Here is a 13002-nt window from a genome sequence, read left to right as displayed (position 1 = left end):
GGACGCGGCACAGGCGACCACGTTAACGCGCCGCCATGGCACGGCCGACGGCAAACCGTGGGCATCGTCGTTGCAGGTGGGCGCGAGGGCATGGAGTGAGAATGTGGAGTGAGAATGTGGAGTGAGAATGGGCGCAGGTGTGCGGAGGAAGCGAGGCAAGCGGAAGAAGCGAGGCAAGCGGAGGAAGCGAGGCAAGCGGAGGAAGCGAGGCAAGCGGCGCAGGCGAGGGGAACCTTGGAGGCAGCGACGAGCTGCGCGGTGCTGGCGGCGATCTCGTGCGAGCAGACCACGAGCTCCTCGAATTTGCCGTCGCCCTGCACCACCTTGTCGGCCGCTTCGCTGCTCGCGAGCACCGATGAAACCATGGGGGCGCGGGGAGTGGGGGGGGAAAACGAGGAGGGATGAGCGGGAGTCACTGCACAGCAGTTAGCGCTGTCGTGCACAGACTTGCGGTCAGAGTAGTGGCAACAGACGTGCGCGCGCGCCTGCACGCATACTAGTTCAGAGACGTATGCACAGGCACATATGCGTATGTGCAGACACGGACACACACACGTGCAAAGGCCCCCTATATAGGGCACACAGGCTGCCGAGGCAAATGCCTTTACACTCACGACCGCCGGCGGGAGGCTATAACCAGAGGAACGTGAAACAACACAAACGAGACAGTAATAAAGTAACTAGTCGACACCGGCACTGCGGCGACGACGGACGGGGGAGGTACGTACACCAGCATGGTGGCGCCCCAGCCCACGGCCTTCGAGGCAGAGATGAGGCCCTCGGTCCAGCGAGAGTTTTTGGCGTAGAACTCCTTCGGCGAGGCGGCACCCTGTACACGCACGCACAGATGCACGGACGCCCGCAGCGGTCACGCTCGGAAGCCTCTCGGAGCAAACAGCGCTCCGTTAAATCGTCGCACATCCATGCCTAACTTTACACAGGAGCAGATGGAGATATTGTCCGTCACTGTTATTCCGACTGTGCCGTCCGCGTCGCGTCGCCACGCGTTGAAGAATTCGCTCGGAAATCCCGCACGGCTGTACGACCCTCCGTGTTCGCAGAACGGCCCGCGGAAGCGGATACCGCCAAGTTACCTCAGGAGAATCCTTCAAGTGGCCTCCAGTCCACCCATTAGGGGGCAGCACTTTCCCACCCGCATTGCCACCGAGAGTGATGCTCATCACATTCGGTAAAAGTGACGGTTTTTTTTCGTTGTAATTCTCAGGAGCTAGAATTTATCCAAAGTGCAGAGCCAAATTTAACTGCGACGGTTTTGTACGGTGCAGTCGTTTGGTGACCGGGGTCGAGACACCCACCAAACTCACGACGTTTGGGCACCCCATTTAAATCGCATTTCAACGTTGGCCGAAACCCAGATTCCGAACCCAGGCAACCAGCGGCGCGGGCTCAGTGCCTGTGACCTTGGAGCTGCCCCTGCCCCCTTCCGTGGTCCACACGTTCACGCCGCGATTGGCTGGCGGCGGTGGCGGCTTACTTCGCGTTTATGATTGGACACGGCGGCATTGGGGGTTTGTGCAGCGCACGGGAGTACACGGCGAGAGGAGGAGAGATGGAGGCCCGCTCACCCGTCCGCTCTCCACGATTTCTCTCTGGAGCTCCGACGATGCGACGATGAGAATTTTGATTGCCTGAGAAGAGGGGAGGGGGGGGCGGCGGCGGACGTCGCTGTGATTAACACCGTGTCGTCGCCACCGTCGTTTGAATTCAAACTGAATTTAATTAAATTAACAATGGCACAAAGGCGGCAAAACTAAAGATGTGTAAAACGGATAAAAGTTACAAATGAAGCACTAGCTGCACGTTTCTCGTAACTATACTCACTTGCATCAGATCCGTGCAAGACGCGAGAATCCTGCAATGTTCATAAAAAAGTTAATAAATCGGAAAACTATTTTAAAACGTGCCCCTCTTTCCCCCAACGTTATCTCCCGACTGTTCCCAGTGTAGAACACCACTCTCTGAACTCTCAGAGCGGCTCGGCATCTCCCTGAACTACAGAACGAGCAAGTGGAAGGAGACATCACAGAACTACTTCCGAGACCCGTTCAAGTGAGCTCTCATATCAGCACACTAGGGGATCGCACTTTTCCACTATGTGCCCTACTGCAGAGAAATGTTTCTTGCGTGGCAGTCAAAAAAATATTCTTAATTCTCAGAGCTAGAATTTTGGCACGGTAACCGTGAATTCAGAACACACACACGGACCGCTCGCGCACACATGGACCGCCGCGCTGGCGCTCTGCGCTGCTCACCGCTCGTTCACCTCCAGCTTGATGCCTGTGTCGGCCGCCCGCGACTTGTTCAGCATGTCCTGCGGAATGCGTCAACACAGCTGTCACGGCGCACGCGGTGTGCCCTGCCGGGCCATCGCGCCCGTAACGTGAGATCATCAAGTCCAGGACTTTATGATCTCACGATCATCATCCTCATTGTCAGAATCGCGACGAGGATCGGTGCAACCAGCCCAGACGAGGGGCCTCAGGTGACGGTGGCGGCGGCGCTTTAGGCCACATGACTCGGCCAAATTTGTGACACCCACGTGACCCTGGCCCGGCCGTGCCGAATTTCTCACGGAATAGTTTCCTCGGTGTGGCCGCTTGACCAGAGTAGGAGGCATGTGACTTAGAATACAAGGTCATAGCACGAGGTATACTGGATGTGGTGTGCCGTTTTCTTCAGGATCGCCAACACGGGTGGACCCGGCTAAAATTAAGCCCTGGAGATGTCTAAATAACAAAAGAGATCTCGTTGCTTTTTGGTGATCCTCGAGTTATATTCCACCAATCGCCTAGCCCGGTAAACAAACTACAGTCATACCTCGGGTATACGACCGGTTTTGGAATACGTCGAATTTGGTACACGTCGTGTTTTGACGAGAACTAAATGTCTTGGGATACGACGTCTTGCTTGGGATACGACGCGCTTGCTAGAACTTGTATGGGTCGGGATGAGTCACCGCGTACCCGCGTACAGTATACCTCGTTCACGACTGAAACGGTCTGCCTGTGGATCTCGTTCAGCGCACAACCCTTGCTGTAACTGTGAATTTTCACGTGTTTGTCATTTTAACTCCTCTCAGCAAGGTAAAGTGATGTTAAATTTTATTTTTATTTCATTTTATTTTATTTATGCATGTATTTTAATGTATGTATGCATTTTAGTAATAAGTAGCGTCTACATTATATTATACAACCCTATTAATGTATACTATGCCATATAAAATATAATTGCTTATACTCTGGAACGGATTATTTCCTTTCCGTTTATTTCGTATGGGAAAAATTCGTTTGGTATATACGCCATTTTCGGTATAAGTCCTCCTACCTTCTGGAACGAATTAACGACGTATACCGAGGTACCACTGTACTGCACTCACAATGTCTGTTCTTGTCATATCGCAGAGCGTGTAATTTGGCACCGTGTCTCACGTTTCACTCCCAGCAGATGCAATGAAACGTCGGACACCACGCCAAAACAGCACGGGCCGCTGTACGACTTGAACACATATGGAAGAGCTGCGCATCACAACCACGAACAACATCCACTGCCGGTCCCGATTGCTCTCAGTCGGGGTGTCACAGGGTCGCAGGGTCGCGGGTATCGATACGATAGCGACGGGGGAGGGCGGAGGCGCTTGACCCCCACTCACCTCAATGCGAGCCGCTGCCGCTTCCACGGCGGCGGATGTGGACGCCATCTCCTGCTCCACCAGGTCCCCCAGCTCCTCCTGACGCACGTCCATGCCCTTGGGACGCAGGTCCTAAGTGAACCAAAACCAACGGGCGGGTGGGGGATGGGCGGGTGCGTTCAGAACATAGTCGCGCAACGATAACAAATCGGCCAGCATGTGACTACCAGTTGCCGCAGTTGTGGAGAGAGATCCACTAGATGTGGTGCCCGGTGCAGAGATATTCCCCGGGTCGCTGAGCCCGCACACGCCAGCTCACGACCAATAACAGCCGTGGATATTTCAACCATCCTGGGCTTCCCCTAGGTCGACTCAGCCTCAAATGAGTACCTGGTGCACTGTGTAACACATCAGCCCTGGGAGAGACGATGGCGGCCGGGCGTGGTGTTGGCCACCCACCCCTTCGCAGGTGCTCGCTAATAGCACTTGCCCCAAGAGTCTGTTGAAGCCTATATGGGGGACTTTTGTCTTCGTGTATATGGTACTGAGCCTCCCTTAGGTCGACTGGTGCAGTGTGTAAACATTAAGTGCGCAAAGGCGCGGTGCTGGGCACCCTCGCGTGCCGTGGCGGCTTTAATAGGTGCTCGCCAACAGCACTTGACCCCATCAGTGTGTTTGGGGCTATACGGGGGGGGGGGGGGGGAAAGGATCCTAAAGGCTCCGTGGACTCCTGTTGGCACACCTCCCCAATGCGGACGAGGCGCTCCAGGGTGGCGCGCAGAGCTTCGGGGTTGGCGCCGGGCAGCGTCGAACGCTCCTTCAGCTTGTCCAGGAAGGCTAGGGCGCCGTCGCCACACTGCTGGCACGCCTCCGTCAGGCCTGGGGACGCGGGCGGCAAAGCGCCCGCACATGGGGGTGGGAGGGAGGTGGGAGGGGGCAACGCGTACAAAGAGTCACCAAATTTGTTCGCTGCGAGGAACAGAGGTCACTTGAATTGGTCTCGGAGGTAGCTCTACAATATCCAGTTTCCATGGGCCGTTCCTCGAACAAAAGGGGTCGTTGTTGCCGCGTCGCTCCGCGAGAGATCCGATTGGACGCCCCGTCTCGACGCACGACACCGAAAGCAAAATAGGGATAAAATTAAGCGGCAAGACATTATTACCCACACGCGATTATTAAATAAGCCACCGCCAAAGAGCCGAGTCGGCGTAATCATCTGTGGTAGCCCCATCACGAACCAATCGGCGGAGTCCACCCAACCCACCAAGTATTATGGCGCTGGCGCCAGCCGGAATGATTTATGACCACCCGCCCGCCCACCCGCAATAAGCGCCAAGGCTCAAAAATACAGCGGAGAGCCGTACGGCACAACGGCGACAACCTAGCGGGGTGGTGGTGGTGGCGCGACACTCACGGTCGGCCTGGTCCCCCGGCACCAGGTGCGAGGTGGCGCTGCCCTGTACGATCGTGTCGCTGACCAGGTGGGAGAGCCCAGACACCGCTCGGAGCAATCCACTCGCATCTGATTTGCGGGGGTGGTGGGGGAGGCGTTAAAGGGGAGGAGACACGAGAGGGTGTGCAGAGAAGTAACGAGAATGTCAGAATTGCTGATAAACAAACACAAAACAACTGCAAATTAATCCCAGCTCCACCCTCCCACCGTTTACAAAACTGAAACAAGATCCCCTCCACCCGTGTCGCCTTTCACACAATGGAGGACCTTGGTAGGGGGAGAGTAGTAGCGATCTTGTAGTCAATCATGGACTGGTTTGCAGGCCAGTGACGGGATCAGAGAATCGGGTCCTAGAGTTCACAACGATAAGGTCACCTTGGTGTCTCGTGCGTGCACTCGTCATGTCCGATGCCGATGATTGAACGCTCCCTTACCAGACTCATCCTTCACGTACTGGGCATGACCCGCTTTGGTGCGAGCCACAGACTCCAGCGACGCTTGCGCCCTCGTGATGAGATAGTCTGCATGGCACAGACAGCAGCGGCACATTACAGTCACAGCAAGCGGCACGTGTCGGCGCCAGTGTCGATCCACTGCTGAATGAGTGCCTCCGCACGCCGTTCGGGTCGTGGGGAGTTATTTGAACGTACTTGGCCCGCATTGGTCAGGTTTGTCAGCGGGCAGCATCGTTCGCAAAGAACAAAAATTGCCCCCTGCTGACCGCCAGGTGGCACAGCCCCACGATGTTACACGATATGCAGAATATTATAAATAAACTAGTCAAGCAGAAACATTGTAGGGCACGCTTCCCATTTTTGCATCATTCCGTAAAAAACATATTCAAGGCCTAGAAGATCAAAGTTTTAGTTTGTGTCCGACTGACCCCAAAAAGCGGATATTTCCTGCTAAAAGTTGGGTCCACGTGGCATTGGGTGACTTCATGATTATTATTGGCACATTTCATATGAGCACACAATAGAAATGATCTGAAAATCAAAAAAAGAATACCCAACTTGTCCTTAAACTTGCTAATTATTTAGTTCAAATCTGAAGCTCATCCCTAATCCACTGTAAGAATCTTCTCACTGTGAATCATAATTGATGCGATTCAACAGAATCGCCGTGACGGGTGAGGGAGGGACATCGCTTGCACGTCCGACTGGCCTCGCTTGCACGGCCTCCCCAGCGATGCTCCGAGGACTAAACTCCAAACTAAACTAGGTTTTATTTTCCCAGGTAAGGCCCACCGAGCTACTGTGTAGCTCTTTTTCAGAAGCGACCTGACAACGAATGATGATAGCTCAAACAAGTGGCTTATCAGGTGGAAATTTATAGCAGCCCGATACTCGAAAACGCACGTTTCTATTCTTATACTGTGGAGGGAAAAAAACGGAGGACCCAGAGAAGAATCCAAGCGACCACGAGGAGAGAGAGAGACACGCAAACTCCAAATATACAACAGACGTCAGGGTCGGGATGGAACCCACGACCTCCTGTGTACCAGGCGAGGTAGTTAACATCTCGCCACCGTGGCGAAAGACCCTCCTCCCCCCCACCCCTATTTGCTCCGCCACACGCTCACCCGGGGAGCTCTTGCATCCGACGTGCAGCGGGTCGTCCAGCTTGTCGATGGCGTCGCGCACGATGCGCTCGCCCTCCTCCACGGCGCCCCGCAGCAGCAGGAACTGCTCCTCCAGGAGACGCTGCCTCAGGGACTTCTCCTGTGCCTCCTGCGCAGAGGGGCAAGCGGAGCCGGGAGGTCGGCCTCATCACCATCATCATCATCACCGCCGCCAATGCCGTCGCCGCCTTCATCATCACCGCGATCGTCGTCGGGAGGAAGACGAATCGCAAACGGCGATCGAGGCTGTTATTATGTGTTGTTTGTGTGTTGAACTTCTTTCGCACCGTACGTCGCCAACCGTGCGAAATCGGGAGGTGCGGGGGGAAAACAGCCTCGACTCGTTTTCAGGAGGGTCGTGCCAAGCTTTCGCAGGAGGGGGCGATGTTGAGCCAGTCAGAGAGTTTATTTGGAGGCAAGGCCCATTGAGCTAAGAAGCTCTTTCTTGTCATTGTCGCTGCTGTGTGCGAATCTCAATCGAGTAACTGGCAGGAAATGCCTCAGCATTGGGATGTGGCTCAGCGAGAGAGAAAAAAAACGGCTTGCGATTGGAAGGTTGCGAGTTAAGTGGGGGAGGGGTGGGGGGGGCAGTTAGCCGAGGCCATCATCTCTCCAGGCTCAAAAAGATTCGCATCACTTTGCAGGGAAGTCAACCGCGGTTGTCTATGGAGAAATTGGCCAAGGATCTGCACGCGTTGTGGATCACACCACCGTGTTTGTATTTCATTCCGAATTGGGGGGGGGGGGGGGGTGGGGGGGGGAAACCCTCGCACACACTTGGCCGGGATGACCGAGACCCGCCTTGCACGAGCGCGAGCCGGCCGTACCACCCCAAGCGCCGGCCGGAACACAAACCTTGTCAGACAGCCGCTGCTGCAGCTGCTGCACCTCGGCCTGCTTCTGCTGCTTGTTGTCGTCGAGAGCGCGCTCACGCTCGCTCAGCTGCGATCCCAGCGCCGTCACCTCCTGGCTGCGCTGTTCCAGCTCCTCATGGATCCGGCGCTTCTCGTCCTGCAGAGACTGCAGCCGGCTCGACAGCTCCGTGCCCGACTGTGGTACATACGCACAGACAGACACGCATGCACATACGCACGCACGCACGCACGCACAAACACGGCGGAGACGGTGACGATAAGGACATGTCTAGTTTATTTTGTTTAACCAGGTCAGAGCGGCCTGGGGCACTAGTGTGCCATTAGGGGGCGGTGATTGCTCCCCCGTGTGGTAATAATCCCCATCGCGATGGTCAGGATGGGACGGGGGGGGGGGGGGTAGAGAATGTTGGTGGGACGAGAGTCGAGTGCGGAGCCGGGTGGACGGGAGGGGGGGGCTCGAGAGTGGAAAATGGGATGGGGATTGAGGGTGGGAGGATGGCGGGAGGGGCGGTCGAGGGCGGGGGGTGCGTGCTCGCGACACACAGGCGTTGAGAGGGGCTAACTGGAGCACCTTCTCGGTGCTCTCCAGCGTGAACCGGAGCGAGGTCAGGTCCTGGCGGCTGCTCTCCAGCTCCTTCTCAAGCCTCTCCACCACGCGCCTCTGCTCCTGCAGCTGTTGGAGCGCATTGAGGATGGGAGGGTGGGGGGGCAGCGGATGAACGAGCAGGGGAGGGGCACCGTGAATGCGTGTTCGTGTTTTCACAGACGACGTATGTACACATGAGTGTGCGCGCGCGCGCTGAGTATCTATTAAAAAGGTGCTCGCTAAATGGCACTTGCCCCAACGGCCCCTTGAAGTTAAAACGTAGCTTTCTCACAGCCAATGGCGCAGACCCAATTTTTTTTATTTTAAATCAGCCTACTAAAAGATATACACAGGCAGGGTTGAATAATATCAGCTGGTTTCACTCTCGGTCGATGACACAAAACATATCTCCGCACCTGGCACACCACATCCAGTATTACTATGGGCTGTGGCTGACCGGCGACCCCACAAAATATTCAGCGAGGAATGAGTGCCTCTCTCTGTATCAGAGAGCTTTGTCTTAAGAGCACACTTTTTTAGAAGAATGACAGAAATAATTATCGGTACAGACGAAGGTGCTGAAGATGGGCACTGAGAACCCGACACCATTCTGTTTGCCAGCACCTTCTCAGAATAAGTACGATCTACTTTCTCTGTAAATATTTATCTGTAAACAGTGTTTGGCATGGCATGGCATGACCAACACGCAGAAACACACACGTCTGCGTGTGTGTGTGTGTGCGCACGTGTAGGAAATCCAGCCCAGGAGGTTCTGGCTGTGAGGCACAAGTGCAAACCGTGCCACAGCGTGGGCAGGAGGGGGCCGTCGTGTGGTGTTCACCAGTCGGGGGACGGTGTTGCTACTCTACGTGATCCCAATTAAATATTTAATAGCATTGGGATGATTTGTCCGATATCAGTTACAATGAATGTACGGTTGTTTTAGCTACGGGAGGAAACCGGAGAATCCATAAGGAAACCCATACGGAACAGAGGCAGAACATACAGACTCCACACAGAAAAAGGTGTCCAAGTCGGGGATCGAGCGTTACCACTGCATTGCCAGCCTGCCGCCCGTTTAAATAAATGAGTGGCGCACACACTGCCGCCGGTTCGTGTGGAGTGCACCCCGGGCTGCGACAGTCACAGGCGGTGTGTGCGTTTTGATTTCGGGTGCGTTTTGGCGAGGATCGTTCCACGTCGCCTCTCGCGCCCGAGCGACAGCATCGGGAGTAACCACAAACAGCACCGTCACGTCAACGTTAAAAAAATTATATACATCACACCGACATTCCAAAACGACTGCGCTTTAAATCACACTGTACTGCCGCACCCTCAAGCACTCGATCAAGGGGGCATATTTTTAAAGGCATTGTTATTAAGCGATCAAGTAAATAAATAGATTATACGTACAAATACCACACTGCCAGCGGGTCTCTCCCCCTCCGCCCAGTGACTAGAAAAACCAGTTCCTATTTCCCATAAATCACCTTGGTATCCGTTTCTTGCTCGGTCTGCTGGATAATCTTCTCGATGCCAGCCCGCGCCGTCTCGGCCTCCTCCTTGGCCTGCAGCAGCGTCGTCAGCTGTCGCGCCACGTCAGCGTTCTGCAACGAGAGCAGGAATTTAAGAGTAAAAGATGAAATAATGCACTTGCTTGAATGCCTCGGGCGACAAAGCGCCGTGTGTCAATGCGTGCCAAGGTCAATCTCCTCCCCACCACAAGTGGCAGCTGTCCCTCTGTGGCACAACAACTCGGCACCTGGCCTGCCAGCGGGCGTCAATCTGTTATCAGTAGGGGGCGACCATTGCGACTGCTCTGTGCGATCGCAAGCGAGAGTAATTTGCAACTCATCTTTCTAATTATGGAAAATTTTTACCGTGACGTTGGCATATATAAATGGCCTATTCATCACAGGACCTTGGCTTCACAATCCACATTAGACGACATTATCACGCCCGCAGATTTAAATCGGGGTGGCCTGCCAGAATTTAACCGCAGACCTCTGCAACAAGCGGCCAATGGCGAACCCCACCGGGCCGCGCCACAGTCCCAAACAATTATTATTTATCCGTCTTTTCTCACTCCCCTCCCCCACAACCCCCACTGGGTTTGCTCGCCCGCCCGCCCGCACCTTCCTCAGCAGCTCCGCATGCGTCTTCACCAGATCCGTGTGCTTCTCCTTCATCTTCACAAAGCGCTGCTCGCTCGCTTGCGCCTTCTCTGCAACGGCACCACCACAACACAATCGCCGCTACTCCCACCGCACCCCAGCCACGGCACCACCGCAACAGCAACACAAATCGCCTGGGGTGGAGAGAGCAACAAGCGACACTGGTAGCCAGGATCTCAGTGGTTTAGAAACTAATGGTGGTGATGATAATGGTGATAACAATTGAATAATAATAAGAGGGTCCTCCATGAGATCTGGGGGTCGCCGAGAACGGTGACGATGGTTTAAAACATCAGGTGACATGGTGATATCGACTTCCTGATTTCTGACCTGAAGATGCTTAAAGAAGTATCAAGAAAAATATCTTAGGCGATTGATACATTTGTTCGTGAGAATTGTTCAACTTATCGTTGAGCGGAAACAACGAACGCTTGCGCACGTGAACACGAAAAAAAAGTTTGCCAACAAACAAACAAAAAACCGTGCCTAACCCGAAAATCTATTACGAACGACGGTGACGATGCCACCGTGGGTGTGGCGTGGGATGGCACGGGACAGCGCGGGGACTCACTCTCCACCTCGGTGAGCGCACTCTGGGCCAACTCCGTCTCCTCCCTGTCGTGCTGGGCCTCGCACAGCTCGGCCTGCACACGCTGGCCCTCGGTCTGCGCCCGCACGCGCAGACCGCGCTCCTCCGCCAACTCGCGCTCCAGCTGCACCACGCGCTCCCGCAGCTGCACGATCAGGCGGCGGCTCTGCGCAAACGCACACGGCCAGCGCACCGGCAGCATAAGGGTAGCGCGGGAGATGCACATCGGCAACGGGGGCAGCACTGGGGCAGCACTAGGAAGCACAGGGGCAGCACACTCAAGGTACAGGGGCAGCACAAGCACAGCATATGGGGAGCACGAGGATAGCAGAGGGAGCACAGCTACTGTGTGCGTCTAGGTTGTCAGGGCGCGCACCTCGGCCTTGAGGAACTCCAGTTCCCCCTTGAGCCTCTCGATCTCCCGCTGCAGACGTTCAATGAGCTGGTCCCTAAGCGGGCGACACGGTGGAATCAACGTAAACACACGGTGCAGTGCGAGCAAGTGAGCGCCGAAACAAACACACACACACACACACGCGCGCGCACCACGATCCCGGCGAGATCCATCCCCCTCACTCCCAATACACCCCGCCCCCGGCACCACCAGCCTGCGATCCCCTCCAGGCCACGGGATGGCTCTTGTGAACGCACCTCTCGTCAGGAGCGCTGCTGCCATTGCTGAAGTCGAGGATATTTTCCACTTTGGGCTCCGCTGCCACCTGTCAGGAGACGAGCGTGGGATCAGTGGAGTCTCCTGAATGTCATCTGAACGCCATCGAGCGCTGGCAGAGAGAAGTGCAGTCAGAGATGTGGGGAGTGTGGTGAGGGGGGGGGGCGGGGGAGAAATGAGTGCGGGAAAGTATGCGGGACACGGGAAGTGCAGGAGAGCAGGGAACATGAGAGTGCGGGGGCACAGGCAGTAGGACGCAGGGAATGAAGGGGATAGAATGATACACGAGGAAGTGTGGCATACTGTAAATGCCGACATAGGAACTGTAGGAGAGTGTGGGACATTGGGAGTGCGGGACAAGACAAGGAAGCAGACCAGAGAAAGCGCCTTGTGTTTTGTATTGTTTTGTTATACCGAAGGGCTGTGGACCGGCTCCACCACCTCCGGTTCCACCAAGTCGTCAGGCTCGACGCTGTCCCCCGGGATCACCACGACTGGCTTGACGTGCTCGAAGAGGGCTGAGGCACGCAGGAAGTCGGGAGGATTCTGGGCAACGCACGCACGGTGGGGCGATAGTTTCACGCGCGTCAGACCCTCGGCTGTGCCGCTGGGCATTCGGTTCGCGGCGAGGTACACGGGCCAAGAAGAAAAGCCACGCACGCACGCAGCTTACCGAACTTTTTCAACGCACGATTGCCTTCAGGAGGAGTTAAATTAGCAGCTCGGAAGCTGGCAGCCAAGCTGGTCAGGGCAAAACGCATCCACGCATTTCTAAAGTGATTTTTGCTCTGGTTTTGGCAGACCTTTTTTTAACGAGTTTTTCAAAGCGGCTGGGGTCCCCCCCCCCCCCCCCAAGAGCAACACGACTTCATACTCAAGCGTCGTGCACAGCAGATCGTCTTCACGAGAGCTGTTTGGACGGACGCGGACAGCGAACGCGGAGCAGAAAAACACGGACGCGGGTACTCACGTCGGGCAGCCGCGGGATCTGGATGAGGCGCTTGAAGTACTGCAGGTTGCTGCAGCGGTGGAAGAAGTCCTTGAGCCTGCAAAGAGCAACATCAAGGCAAGTCACGATGCACAACGCATACAGAACAATAAGCAACAACAACACAACCCTCCTCTACCTAAACCACCTCAAGCCCCCCGTGCACCCCCTCCGTCCCGTGAATGACACGACTTTTGTGTGACCACCATTCCCACTCCGAATCCCTCCCCTCTCCTCGCCACCCACTGTGAAGGGTTTCCTGGATTATGATGCATTATTATTATTGGTGGAGCAGTTGTGCAGTGTTTAGCGCGCCCGCACGTTGAAATCGGCGAACAGTTGGGATTGGCAGCAATGGCTAACATCAGTGGCGAGCGAAATCCAGTCAAACATCTCC

The 13002-nt window shown here is 55.4% G+C and overlaps 1 protein-coding gene across 1 annotated transcript in view; it reads right to left on the bottom strand.

Moving 5' to 3' along the window:
* Positions 1–13002, bottom strand: part of LOC116950063 (huntingtin-interacting protein 1-related protein-like) — a 43220-nt gene that overhangs the window by 1546 nt on the left and 28672 nt on the right. Inside the window, exons 10-28 of the mRNA XM_032967479.2 lie at positions 12588–12663; positions 12032–12163; positions 11599–11666; positions 11324–11396; positions 10930–11113; positions 10320–10408; positions 9675–9791; positions 8170–8271; positions 7579–7773; positions 6685–6832; positions 5537–5623; positions 5064–5171; positions 4392–4528; positions 3671–3781; positions 2274–2332; positions 1843–1873; positions 1587–1649; positions 729–829; positions 234–339 (exon numbers count right to left, since the gene is read on the bottom strand). Of these exons, the coding sequence (XP_032823370.2) occupies positions 234–339; positions 729–829; positions 1587–1649; positions 1843–1873; positions 2274–2332; positions 3671–3781; positions 4392–4528; positions 5064–5171; positions 5537–5623; positions 6685–6832; positions 7579–7773; positions 8170–8271; positions 9675–9791; positions 10320–10408; positions 10930–11113; positions 11324–11396; positions 11599–11666; positions 12032–12163; positions 12588–12663 (1987 nt within the window). The remainder of the gene's footprint in view (positions 1–233; positions 340–728; positions 830–1586; positions 1650–1842; positions 1874–2273; positions 2333–3670; positions 3782–4391; positions 4529–5063; positions 5172–5536; positions 5624–6684; positions 6833–7578; positions 7774–8169; positions 8272–9674; positions 9792–10319; positions 10409–10929; positions 11114–11323; positions 11397–11598; positions 11667–12031; positions 12164–12587; positions 12664–13002) is intronic.

This window comes from Petromyzon marinus, chromosome 38 (genome assembly GCF_048934315.1).
Source record: "Petromyzon marinus isolate PM22_M1 ecotype Great Lakes invasive population chromosome 38, UKy_Petmar_22M1.pri1.0, whole genome shotgun sequence".
In the NCBI taxonomy this organism is placed as follows: Eukaryota; Metazoa; Chordata; class Hyperoartia; order Petromyzontiformes; family Petromyzontidae; genus Petromyzon; species Petromyzon marinus.
The sequence above is the reverse complement of the archived record's forward strand: the minus strand, read 5'-3'. Positions and strand labels throughout refer to the sequence as shown.